Source organism: Cyprinodon tularosa, unplaced genomic scaffold (genome assembly GCF_016077235.1).
Source record: "Cyprinodon tularosa strain WSP-4 unplaced genomic scaffold, ASM1607723v1 ctg169, whole genome shotgun sequence".
Lineage (NCBI taxonomy): Eukaryota > Metazoa > Chordata > Actinopteri > Cyprinodontiformes > Cyprinodontidae > Cyprinodon > Cyprinodon tularosa.
The window spans coordinates 646177-659913 of NW_024038523.1; the positions used below are offsets into that span (position 1 = coordinate 646177).

Genomic DNA, 13737 nt, shown 5'->3' on the forward strand with positions numbered 1-13737 from the left:
TAACATTTTTTTAATTAATGTCTGATTATTAAGTTTAATCCTAAACTTATGACTGTTGTTCTTAAATTGTTTTGTAATCTTCCTCCCCTCTTTTTCTCGCTGCTTCTCCTCTCTGCTCCACCCAGACAAGGGAGAAATCAGTGAATCAAGGGAGGAGTGGCTCCAGTTTCTCCCAGAGCGACTTTGACCAAGCCAAGTCATTAGTTTCCCTGAAGCGGACCGGCTCCAGTAAGTACATTTATTCTTCTGCTTGAAAGATGCTCCAATAGAAAGAGAGCTTCGTTCATGAGGTGAAAAGTGATGAAAAGCGTCTGGTTTGCTGCACATTTCTGAAAAAAATGAAGAAAGTTGCTTCACCTGTTTCATCTAATTTTAAGAATCATGTAAAAATAACCGGATTTTCCATAAAAAATACCAGTTTAATGTTTGAACTAGGTTCCATTTCCTTGATTAAGGGTTCCCGCGGGTCCATAAAAAGTCTTAAAAGTCATTGAATTCTTCAAAATAAAACTAAGGCCTTAATTGGTATTAGAATGTCTTAAATCAATCTTTTGTAGGTCTTAATTTTTAAACATAATAAAAAGGATTATTTTTATTATAGGGATGCACAATATAATCGGCCCCCTATCGGTATCGGCCTTAAAACTGAATATCGGACATCGGCCACCCCACAGATATTTAACCCGATATTTGATCAGCTTCTGAGTTTCTAAAGTCTAAAAAAAAAAATTACTTCTTCTTCTTCCTCAAAAACTTATTTTTTTACAGACTTAAAAACTTCTAAAGACGAGGGAAAAAATATTGATACATTAAAATATCCCAATATCTTCATATGCTGATATATTGCCATTTAAAAACACCATATCAATCTCTTTTACTAATGAAATATTGCTATATGTCATCGTTATGCTACGAAATCCCCCGAAAATTCACGAAATGTTGCCATATTTTTATATGTTGATATATTGACGCGGTATCGATCTATTTTTCTAACAAAATCTCACAAGAATTTGCAAAATATCACGAGAGTTTGTAACAGAACGATGAAATTTCACGAGATTTTGAAAGTAAAATAGATCGATACCGCGTTTTTAAAAATCAGTTTGATATCAGCATATGAAAATATATTTGAGTATATTATTTTTCAAAGTGTCAGAAATGGATAACAAAACTGCTATTTTCAATGACTACTTATTTTTGTCCAGCTTTAACATTGGTATCGATATCGGTTATCGGCTACATGAGTTTTAAAATATCGGATATCGGCCAAAATCCCAATATCGTGCATCCCTATTTTATTACGATTTATTTTTGTAATCTAAATGAAACATAAAATTTGACAATTTTTTTTCCGTCCCGATAGCGGCACCAATAAAAGCGTTGTTGCGGCCGGGACATTTGGGAGATGCACCATTAACTTTTTGTCTGGAAAATTTGAGCAAGTGTAAATGTGAAAAAAAAATTTGTCTCCAGCCAAGAGTTTCCTCCATGGCTAAAACCAGGGAACATACATGAGGCTCAGTGGATTTTATGCAAGAAGTCCTTCAAGCTGGGAACGATGGGAATTAAGGCAGTGGAGTCGCACATGCGAAGCACAAAACACAAAGCGTCAAAATGGAGTTACAGAGAAACAGCCGGTATTTCTCAGTTTAGTTCCACCCTTGTCTCTGCAACGCCTCCACTTATCACCAAATCAAACATACTAAGAAAACCATACAAAGAAAAATAGCTGCAAAAAAGACTTAGCACTGGTTATGTTGTGGCTATAAAACTGATTTGTTTTGTTCCCTGCTAAAACAAAGTTTGTGAATTCAGTTAAATAATTGTTAAAATATATCTGCCATTTGTGTGTTTTTAGCTTTCTTCCCGTATGGGAAGCTTTTCAAAATTTGAAACATTAGTGCAGTGGTTTATGTTAAGATAAACCTTTGGGTTAAGTTGTTGCAAGCAGGTTTTTCTTGTTTCTTGTTCAGAGTACACAGACTATAAGACATGCCACAGCTGAAAGAGCGACCGACTCAGAGCAGCAAATAAACCAAAATGATAAACAGAAATATACAAACATTTTTATCTAAGATTAAAAAATAAAACATTTTGTCTTTCAATATGTTCCATCCAGAACTTGTGTTAACTTCATCTTCACCTGGATTAAACTCTGTATAAAATCTTCTTTAAGGAACCATTTCCAGTTTGAATAATAATTAAAAAAAATTTAAAATTTAGCAAAATAATGGTTAGCTGACACTCCACCCGTTACATAACAAAAGTTTTCAGTATCAAATGAATCACTGAGGTGATGTTTCTACAATATGCAGGATTGTCTCGTCCTGGATTAGCATGTAAAGATGGCAAACTTTTATTTGCATTTTGTTCTTGACTCTTCAGCAATCCATCAAGCTGAGCATGCATGAAGCGACAGTGGAGAGGAAAAACTCCCTTTAAACAGGCAGAACCAGGCTCAGTCTGCCAAAATTGAATGGGGGTTCAATTAGAGAGCAGAAAAACAGAAGGAACATAGAAGCACAGATCGATAAATCCGTTCCACGTTAGCGAAGCTACCAGTAAAGTAGCTCCATAGGTGCCGCTGTCTGGCAAAGAAGAAGTTATGAGCCAGTTTTTATGTCTGAGGTATAAAAGAGAGCAGATTCAGTTAGTCACAGTAAAAGCTCAACCCATAGGTATGTGAGAAATATGAGAGAAACAGGACTAAGCACTAAAAAAAATTTTCCTACAAGTTTCCATCAGAACAGATGATTTCATTTTTGTTAAATCATTAGTTTGGCCTCATTAATTCAGAACTGATATTATGGGAGAATTCTTACTTTTTACTTTTATCTCCTTGTTGTGAAATATACATAAAATAAATAAATAGATAAAACATTTGTAATTTTGAGCCAAACTGGGGGTACATCAACAGTCTTTAATGAACCCAGCAACACAAAAACGCACAAACTACTTTGATTTCATGGCTCTTTTACATGTTTGAATGCATTTTCTCCAGCCGGTGGTTAACATGGATCCGTGCAGAGCTTTTTTTTTCTTTTTTGCTTTTACAGAAATTATGTTGCAGTGTTTTGTCAGCTTTATACTCACCCACACTTTCCATGTATCGCTCCAGAGAGCATAAAGGGAGTTTAAAAAGAGATAACGCAGATGTTTCCTGTTAGTATGCTGTAGTTACGTCTCTCTTCGGAGTCACAGATTCTGTTTCTCTTTAGAAATCGCTCTCTCCCTGTAGGCGCCGTCTAGAGCTCAGCCAGTTTGCTGTCAGTCCTATAATTTACCCCCTTCCCTCAATCCTGCTTCTTTCCATATTGATCCCTGTCATCTTCCTTCAGCAATCTCCCTTTTCACTCACCACCTCCCAAAAGCCTTGTTGTGTCATTAGCTTTACAAGCAGAGCAGATTAGTGTTTTTGGTTCCCTGAGAATTCATCTATCTGCTTCTTTGACACTAAAGATACCTCTGCGCTTTTTATGGTGAGGAGTTTTAGGATGTAATCGGAGATTTATTGGACCCTCACGTTAGATGTGCTGCCTCACCTCTCGACCTCTCCCCTGAGTTATTGTCTGCTATCTTATCTTCACATATCATCTACATGTTTCCACCTAATTACAAAGTTAAAACTCAGAGATTCAGTCCTTTGAAACCAGTGTGTTAATCTCACTTTATCGCCCGAAAAAGGAACAAAACAAATTGAGTATTCATCAAGCAGGAAGGGAAATCATTGTCAGGAGTTTTGTCCTTTTCCCACAACCTCTGCACGTCTGACCCCCTCACTTTTTGCTCCCACCCAGATACCAACCCCTATGGAAGGTATGGGAAAACTCGAGCCGAGGAAGACGCCAAACGTTACCTCAGAGAAAAAGAGGGGCTGGAAAAAGAGCGGGACGGAATCCGAAACGCGCTGGTGACACTGCGGCAGCAGAAGAGGGACCTGAAGGAGGAGCTTAAAGTGGCCTCAGGTAAGAAGAAGAAGAAGAAGAATAAGGCAAATACTACAGTACATAACTCTATCAGTTTGGGTTAAAAATACACCGGTGCTCCCAGGATTTAATCCTGTGTTTTCCACATTGGCAAAAAGAGAAATAAATAAATCTACAGCAGTAGGAAATCTGTTCTTCAATGTTGAACAAAGATCAACCTGTAGGTCTGTTATTTATTATCACACTGCCGTTGTTCAGTTGGATGAACATACGCCGTCAGACCAGCATACACATAGTCAATACGCGTGTGCAAGACGTCAAATTTGCATTTAAAATAGACTTTAAATTACCTCAACAGGCATGCATCCCTTTAGTCATATACAAAAAGAAAATAATTAATTCAGATCGCCTTACGCTTTAAAAATACCAAAAAGTAAGCAATTGAATTGTTTTTTTTTGTAGGTGACTAAAGGGATACACGCCCATGGAGGTAGTTTGAAGTCTATTTTTTGTACAAAACTAAAGGAATAAACTAAAGGGATAAACGGGAATAAACTAAAGGAATAAACTAAAGGGATAAACGGGAATAAACTAAAGGAATTAACGGGAATTAACTAAAGGGATAAACGGGAATAAACTAAAGGAATAAACTAAAGATATAAACGGGAATAAACTAAAGGGATAAACGGGAATAAACTAAAGGAATAAACTAAAGGGATAAACGGGAATAAACTAAAGGGATAAACTAAAGGAATAAATGGGAATAAACTAAAGAGATAAACTAAAGGGATAAACTAAAGGAATAAACTAAAGGGATAAACAGGAATAAACTAAAGGAATAAACTAAAGAGATAAACTAAAGGAATAAACTAAAGGGATAAACTAAAGGAATAAACGGGAATAAACTAAAGGAATAAACTAAAGAGATAAACTAAAGGAATAAACTAAAGGGATCAACTAAAGGGATAAACGGGAATAAACTAAAGTAATAAACTAAAGGTATAAACGGGAATAAACTAAAGGGATAAACGGGAATAAACTAAAGGAATAAACTAAAGGTATAAACGGGAATAAACTAACGGGATAAACGGGAATAAACTAAAGGAATAAACTAAAGGGATAAACTAAAGGGATAAACGGGAATAAACTAAAGGAATAAACTAAAGGGATAAACTAAAGGAATAAACGGGAATAAACTAAAGGAATAAACTAAAGGGATAAACTAAAGGAATAAACTAAAGGGATAAACTAAAGGAATAAACTAAAGGGATAAACTAAAGGAATAAACTAAAGGGATAAACTAAAGGAATAAACTAAAGAGATAAACTAAAGGAATAAACTAAAGGGATCAACTAAAGGGATAAACGGGAATAAACTAAAGTAATAAACTAAAGGTATAAACGGGAATAAACTAAAGGGATAAACGGGAATAAACTAAAGGAATAAACTAAAGGTATAAACGGGAATAAACTAAAGGGATAAACGGGAATAAACTAAAGTAATAAACTAAAGGGATAAACGGGAATAAACTAAAGGAATAAACTAAAGGTATAAACGAGAATAAACTAAAGGGATAAACGGGAATAAACTAAAGGAATAAACTAAAGGGATAAACGGGAATAAACTAAAGGAATAAACTAAAGGGATAAACTAAAGGAATAAACTAAAGGGAAAAACGGGAATAAACTAAAGGAATAAACTAAAGGTATAAACGGGAATAATCTAAAGGAATAAACTAAAGGGATAAACGGGAATAAACTAAAGGAATAAACTAAAGGGATAAACGGGAATAAACTAAAGGAATACACTAAAGGGATAAACTAAAGTAATAAATGGGAATAAACTAAAGAGATAAACTAAAGGGATAAACTAAAGGAATAAACTAAAGGGATAAACTAAAGGGATAAACGGGAATAAACTAAAGGAATAAACTAAAGAGATAAACTAAAGGAATAAACTAAAGGGATAAACGGGAATAAACTAAAGGAATAAACTAAAGGTATAAACGGGAATAAACTAAAGGGATAAACGGGAATAAACTAAAGGAATAAACTAAAGGGATAAACGGGAATAATCTAGAGGGATAAACAGAAATAAACTAAAGGAATAAACTAAAGGGATAAACGGGAATAAACTAAAGGAATAAACTAAAGGGATAAACGGGAATAAACTAAAGGAATAAACTAAAGGGATAAACGGGAATAAACTAAAGGAATAAACTAAAGGGATAAACGGGAATAAACTAAAGGAATAATCTAAAGGGATAAACGGAAATAAACTAAAGGGATAAACAGGAATAAACCAAAGGGATATTGATTATAGGTATGCTGTTCTGACGGGGTATACTCATCTGACAGAACACCGACAATGCTTTGTACAACCTTTTGTAAACCAGGCAGTTTGTCGTTTCCTCCTGCAACTTTTCACAGAACTGAAGAACCGGGATCTTTGATCCTTCATCTGTATCATCTTAATCCCGGATTATTTCCGCTCTATTTGGATTTATGGATTTAGGTTGATGTTAGAAGATTTTTTTTTGCACATCTGCACGTCAAGCCATTTCATAACACGTCATCTCAAGGCACTTTACAGTTCACCAGATCATCTATTCAAATTGATTCAAAGTTTTCTATCTAAGGAAAACTCATTGACTCCTCAGCAATCCCTCACACTAAGCATGCTTGTAGCGACAGTGGAGAGGAAAAACTCCTTTTGAACAGGAAGAAACCTTCAGCAGAACCAGGATCAGTGTGAGCGGCCATCTGCTGAGGCCCACTGGGGTTCAAGGAGACAGAAGCAGACATAGAAATAGAAGCATAGATACAAAAGGCAACTGTCAACCAGCTCCACAGGCGGCCCCCGTCCAGGAAACACACAGCCATGTAAGAGGATGAAGAGAGCACATCCAGTTAGTCACAGTCAGAGAAACAGGACTACACTGAAAAACAGGCCGATCTCCAAAATCTAGAAACAAAGGTGTTGATGGCAGCAGCACAGCTGATATTTCTCTCCAGGATGGAGTCACAGCCAAACAGGAACAGACCAGATGAAGCTACTATGAGAAAAAGCAGAGAGAGCAGAACGTTAGAGATTGAACTAACAGATTCTGCAGAGTGGGAGAATAGAGATTGAATGAAGCAGAATGATGAAACGAACATACACAAACAGATTATGTCCACCCACAGCATATTATTGCTAACCGTTACGTCCCACCACCACCATGTGGATGTCCAGTAATCCACCACCTCTGGATCAAGCAGTTCTCCTCTAAACCAGAAGGTGGCAGCACTGATGCTGGCATGTGGAAGGTCCTACTTTGACCTTTTAAAGTTGGTATATGAACCAAACACTAACAATAAAAATACAGTCATTCAATATTTCTAATAAGAATAAGGAGGATTATTAAGGAGTCAATGTTCTTTTACTAATCAGTTTTTATGTTTTATGGGGTAGAGTTGGTCTCTGCAGCATCTAGGAGTCTTATATGTAATGAAAGATAAAGATAAGCTGATCCACCCATTTAATGTATAAATTATCTAGAACCATAAAATTAAACAGCACTGATGTATAAATATGTGAATAGTTTTCTTAGCTATTAGCCCTTTATTAGGGCTTTATGAAAATCAGCTCTGATTTATGAGGAGAATATAGATGCTGTGTTTGCTTTATTTTCCTGTTGGTTCAATCCAATCAGTATAAGTCGACTCTAAACTGGTTTCATCACCTATTAATCCGCATCGCTTCCTGCCTGGACGCCGCTGTGAACATTTCCTGCAGCCAGAAGTCAGTTTATCCTCCATTAAGCTTTACTTCTAGACCATAAATGAGGGGCTTTTCCACATATTTATACCTTTTTTTTTTTTTTCTGTTGTCAGACTCACATGGATTTTTTTGTGCATAAATGTCTTAAAATTTAGGCACCATTTTACAAACTTTACAGATTTGCATATAAAGCACAGAAAGGGCTTTTCTATCATTTTCCTCCTTTAGAACCAGTCAGCCTGTATAAAGCACATATTTTTATTCCTATTTATTGTTCTGCAGATTTAGAGTATGGAGGATAAAAAGTGCCAAAATTAAGTAAATAAATACAGCATTAAATAAATAATTAAATGTGTCAATAATTAATTAAATGTGGAATTAAATAAATAAATGTGTCATTCATTAATTAAAACCACGTCACTAATATAAAGTGCCACAATTAAATAAATAAATACAGCGATAAACATTAAAAGAATCTGTCAAACTCACCAATCAAAGTTAGGGGGCGGTCTTAACGCAAATCGAGTCGATTTGCTTCGCCTTAATGTGCAGGGTGACCAATCAGGTGCTAGATAACAGCCCCCTAACTTTGATGGATGAGTTTGACAGATTCTTTTAATGGTTTCGATGCACTGCGACACAGGACCATGAAATAATTAAATGCACACTGAAATAATTATATATATATTTTTTTATAAAATGAAGACGTATTTTATTAAATGAATGACACATTTATATATTTAATTCCTTATTTATTTAATGAATTACACATTTAATTAATTGTTTATCGCTGTATTTATTTATTTAATTGTGGCACTTTATATTAGTGATGTGGTTTTAATGAATGAATGACACATTTGTTTATTTAATTCCACATTTAATTAATTATTGACACATTTAATTATTTATTTAATGCTGTATTTATTTATTTAATTTTGGCACTTTTTATCCTCCATATTAGTGACCAGAAAATAAGACTTAATATTACAGTTTTCTGACAGTTTTTACATGTTTTTTTTATATCCTTTTTTTCTGCTGTCTCAATGAATGAATGTTTTTATGCAGACATGTTTAGACTTTAAAAGAGACGCCAGAGTTTTTGTGTTTGCAGTGTTGAAAACAGGGTAAATTGGAAGTCATGTTTGTACCCAGGATTAACCAGTGCACACGGATTATTAATCCAATGATATTGACAATTTGATCAAATCAGGAAAAAATTAATTAGAAAACACACATGAAAGTCTACCAATAACTATAGCAACATTGAATAATCAGTTTTTGGGTGTTTCTGTGACTAACTAAATGTACTTAGATCACAAATTTTATTATTTTATCAATTTTCCGTGTGAGATTATTTTGTTGGATGAATTTAAAGCTTCTTTCACATCTTTTACCAACAGGCTTTATACTGTAGCTGCTCTGTTTATGACCCTAGTTTCTAATCTGAGAGAGGAATAATAATAATAATTATCGCTGTTATTAAAAACAACATGTTTATAAAAATGTCTCCCATTTCTAATTCATTCATTTCCTGTAATTCCTGTGCCTGGCTGCTATCCAGGAAACACAAGTGTTTGAAAATGGGAGAAATCGAGCAATACGCAGCATGTCTTATTGGTGTTCAATGAAAAGCAGTTTGATTTCAAAGGTTCTTCCACTTTCTGAGGGAACATAAGAGTAAAAGGATGCTTTCTTTCCTTGTCTTTGTGGAGCAGACAGGAGGAAATCCTTCCTGAATAAGCGCGTGTCCCAGCTGGATGAAGCGTGCAAGGCCAAAGAGGCCGAGAGGGTGGACCTGGAACTGAGACTGACACAAGTCAAGGAAAACCTGAAGAAGAGCCTGGCAGGCGGCGCACTGGGTGCACCTGTGGAGGCCGAGCTACTCGCCAAGGTATATTTATCGACCCTTTTTCCTTCCTTCCTTCCTTCCTTCCTTCCTTCCTTCCTTCCTTCCTTCCTTCCTTCCTTCCTTCCTTCCTTCCTTCCTTCCTTCCTTCCTTCCTTCCTTCCTTCCTTCCTTCCTTCCTTCCTTCCTTCCTTCCTTCCTTCTCTAACGAAAAAACATGCAGATATATAATGGAGAATCCTTCATGGTAATTTAAGTGTAAATTCTTTAGTTTCTGTTATTAATCTTTTTGTGGAAGATAAATGTCCATTTTGTGAACAGAGAGAAACATTGTTTCATTGTTTTTCTGACTGTGTTCGTCCGTCGGCTCTTTTTGTGCTTTTGAGAACTATTATTAACAGATATGGTGAAATGTTGACTAAACATGGATTTATTTGTTGTTTTAGATTCACACGCCAAAAAAGAGCAAATGTGAATTGATTAATTTCTTGTTAGGACATCCCAAAATGGCTGTGTGCATAAGTAGAAAGAGGAAGGTGGTGGAAGATTTGAATATTGACCTGGTTTCTTTGTTTATTAACTTGGTGAAGTCTTGGCTATTACTTGAATTTAATTTTTACAGATCAGTATCAGATTTAGATACGTTTTGGCACATCTGGAGTCATGGGAAAGTAATTTGTAGTGTGGTAGGAGGAGAACTCATTTTTAGAAAATTGGTGTTTGTTTTTTCTTGTTTTTTTTCTGTTACATAGTTTGTGATACGATACTATGTTGATTATGTATTGATAATAAATGAGTTATCAAAATCTCAATCTCTTTCTTTCTTTTTTTCTTTCTTTCTTTCTTCCCTTTTTATTTTCTCCTTCACTTTTTGCAGAAGTCAGGTAAACGAGTTCAGAACACCTACAGCGATGCCCTACCGGTGAACTGCGCTGCAGAGATGCGAAAGAGACCGCCGTCCATCTGTGCTTCGTCTGCTGGAACCGTCATGCAGAAAGCCAAGGTGATGATGCTCACCTGACCTCACCTATGCGGTTCGGTCTCTAGAGTTTCTGTTTCAATAAGAACCCAGTTTAGTTTTTTTCTGTGTTTCTATTTTTAAAACCTAAATGCAAAAATTTAAATGTTGAATAATCAAAAATCCAAAGTCTTTAAATGTCTAAAAATCAAAATAAATGTCTGCTGTTCTAATTGGTAGAGCTAGCGTTATTGCTGCAGGTTAAAATTAATTAAAAATCTATTAAGTAGAGGTTTGCGTCTTTATGTTTAAAAAAGGCAGACAAAGGGTCAGTAAATAATAGGTTAAATAAAAACAATGTTTTAGGGTTATAACTAAAACTATTACACTGCAAAAATGATCTAGAAATAAGTAATAATGTCTTAAATTAAGTGTATTTACCCTTAATTTGAGAAGGTAAATAAGATGATTTGCCAATGGTATGAGGATTTTTACTCTTAAAATAAGATAATTAGATAATATGCACTTGAAATAAGACAATGCAATTGTTTTTTTTTCTTATTTTGAACTCAAATTGTCTTGTTCCATTTGCAAAGTGTCTTACTTATCTCCTCATTTCAGGAAAAAATGCACTTATTTTAAGAAAAATTTATTATTTTTGATTTAATTTTTTTCAGTGTAGAAGTTTAAACTGTTTTTTTAAAAGTAAGAAAAAAGCATCCACACGTTTCCCCGTTTGCATTGCTGATCAAATTCTTAGGCAGACTGCTAAACCTCCTGAGGACTGGTGTGAAGTCAGCAATGCTTTCCATCGCCATGGAGATGCATCACTCTTTTTTTCTCAGCACTGAGCAAAATTTACCAAGAAACAAACTTCCTGCCTTATGCTTTTACTTTGAAGTCTGGATACCACAGTAAAGACAGGAAATGCAAAATGGTGGAGTAGCCTCCATTTATTTACCTGCTCAGTTTTAACACAGATAAAGATCGGATAAATATTTAAAACTGTTTGTTTTGTCAAAAAATCCTCTAAATTACACAAAAATGGGTCGAAAATTTCGAAGCATTTCTTTTATTTAGCCATTAAGATAAGAAAATGCGGCTCTTTTAACAAACTAACTTGTGGTTTATTGTTTTTTTCATGTTTTATTTTGAAACAGAACAAACCAAACAGCATCATCAGCCGTCCATGTGTAGAAATGTTCTCAGTTTTTAAAAGACATTGAATTAATGAAGCACTTTGGTTGTAATAAATAAAACAAGTCTAGCCTTATAGTGTCAGTAAAGAAATTATAGGCAAATAATAAGACTTTTGAGTAAGAGATTTATTCTATTATTGTCATGGCATTCAGTGGGGAGGGACATGCACTGCAAGAGACTTTTCTGATTTATTCTGTGTTATTTGTCACATTTAAATGTGTTTTTCAAATGATGATAAGGGAAAACAAACCATTTAAAGAAACAATAATTGGAAAAAATTAGAGTATCCCACTTTGAATTGGATTGTGGCGAAACATGAACAGCAGCGTCGCAAGATAATCATCATGATGTGATCCCTGAGGTATTTGAATATCAGGAAATATATGGGTTAATGTCCCGTGAAATAAGTAGATGTAACGATGATATTTATTTTATTATTGTTATTGTTCTCTTGGAGAAGATGAAATACCTTTTTAATGCACTCAATTTTCCTTGAAATAAATGTATTTTCCCTTCATTTATTTAGGCGAATTAGACAATGGAAGTAGAATAATAAGTATTTATGTTTGAAATAAGAAAAAAAAAACTATATCCACAAGTTTTAGTCTTTAAGTCTTGCCCTTAAAAGAAGATATTTATGTCTAAATATCTTCTTTTAAGGGTAAAATTAGTCATCTGCTTAAATTAAGGGCAAATATATACATATTTTACATTATTCAATTTTTTATTTAAATTCTAGAAAACTAGCTTCAGTTATTATAAACATTGTTTTTGATCAATCCTTCTTAAAGAGCTCCGTTTTATGCATCTAATACTAACTTTTATTCATTATTTTTGTATCACTATAAGTTATGGAAAAATCCTTCTTTAAAAATTGTTTTCTTGTTCTTTTTCTGCAGGAATGGGAGTTAAAGAAAAGAACCTAGGAGGGCTTTGATGGAAAAGACTGAAGCGAATCGATATCAGGGTGTAGATTTTATCCCTATTCCTTGTTTTTTTTTCTTTTTTCATCTGAATCATCTACCAGATTGATCCAAAAGCCCAAACTTTTTATTCTGAAATTTGGACATATGTAAAAGACAATTCAAAAGTCCACCACAAGGTGGAGGTATATGTCTACTGAAGATGAGCTGTTTTTTGCTGCCGCCCATAAAAATACCACTTGGACTATTGACTCGCCATCTATTCTAACTGTCTAATTCGCCCTGAATGGGTCAAAGAAAAGAAAAGGGTTTATGTGACAAAGGAAAAAGAGACGTGAAGTGGAAGCAGAGAGAGTGCATAACGAAAGATGTTATCGGAAGCACATGAAATGGTGTAAAGGTGCTCCCACCTGACTAATGTGATGTTTAGGAGAGACTTTAACTTTAAAGTGCCTTTTTATATGTTTTTATTTGTTTTTTCTTCCTGTACATAGTAAAACTACGACTACTGGTTCTGTTTTTTCTGCATCACTCCTCTTTGTGCAACCTTCAGCAATATTCCAATAGTCTTAAAGGTTTCTCTGCTCCAGCACAGCTGATTTACATTGATAATTGATTAACAGGCTTTTGCTGAGCTGCAATCATCAGAATCAGCTGTGCTAAAGCAGAGAAACCTCTAAAACCTGCAGGAAAGTGGTGCGACTTTGGGAATGCCTGCTGCAAAAGGTTCAGACCAGGCTCGGACTGGTAATCTCTGACACCGGTCCTAATTTCAACACTTACTCGCCCGCCAAAGCTCCTATCTGTGACAGCAAGTAACTCAAGGAGCTCAAGAAGTTACTACTTAAATAATAATAAAGTAACTACTATATTGATGCATGCAGTATATACAGCACAGGCACATCCTTGTGACGGTTGGCATATGGTGTAATTTTCTATTTCTTCAAATTGTAAAATCCTTGCAACAAACTAAATTATAATTAAACTTAAATGCTTTCTTTAAACCCAACTATGATTTTCCTCTTATATTTGGCAAATTTATTTTAGAATATTTTGCAAAAATATGTTGCAGTGCATGATGGGGTTTTGCTTCTAAAGGCAAAACGTTTCCCACCTTACATG

The 13737-nt window shown here is 34.8% G+C and overlaps 1 protein-coding gene across 2 annotated transcripts in view; it reads left to right on the plus strand.

Moving 5' to 3' along the window:
• Positions 1-13075, plus strand: part of afap1l1a (actin filament associated protein 1-like 1a) — a 75164-nt gene extending 62089 nt beyond the window's left edge. For both annotated transcript variants that reach the window (XM_038281254.1, XM_038281253.1), the window contains exons 15-19: positions 126-228; positions 3798-3965; positions 9404-9579; positions 10412-10537; positions 12592-13075. In XM_038281254.1, coding sequence (XP_038137182.1) covers positions 126-228; positions 3798-3965; positions 9404-9579; positions 10412-10537; positions 12592-12618 — 600 coding nt within the window. In that variant the 3' untranslated portion in view covers positions 12619-13075. The remainder of the gene's footprint in view (positions 1-125; positions 229-3797; positions 3966-9403; positions 9580-10411; positions 10538-12591) is intronic.
• The last annotated feature ends 662 nt before the right edge of the window (positions 13076-13737 follow it).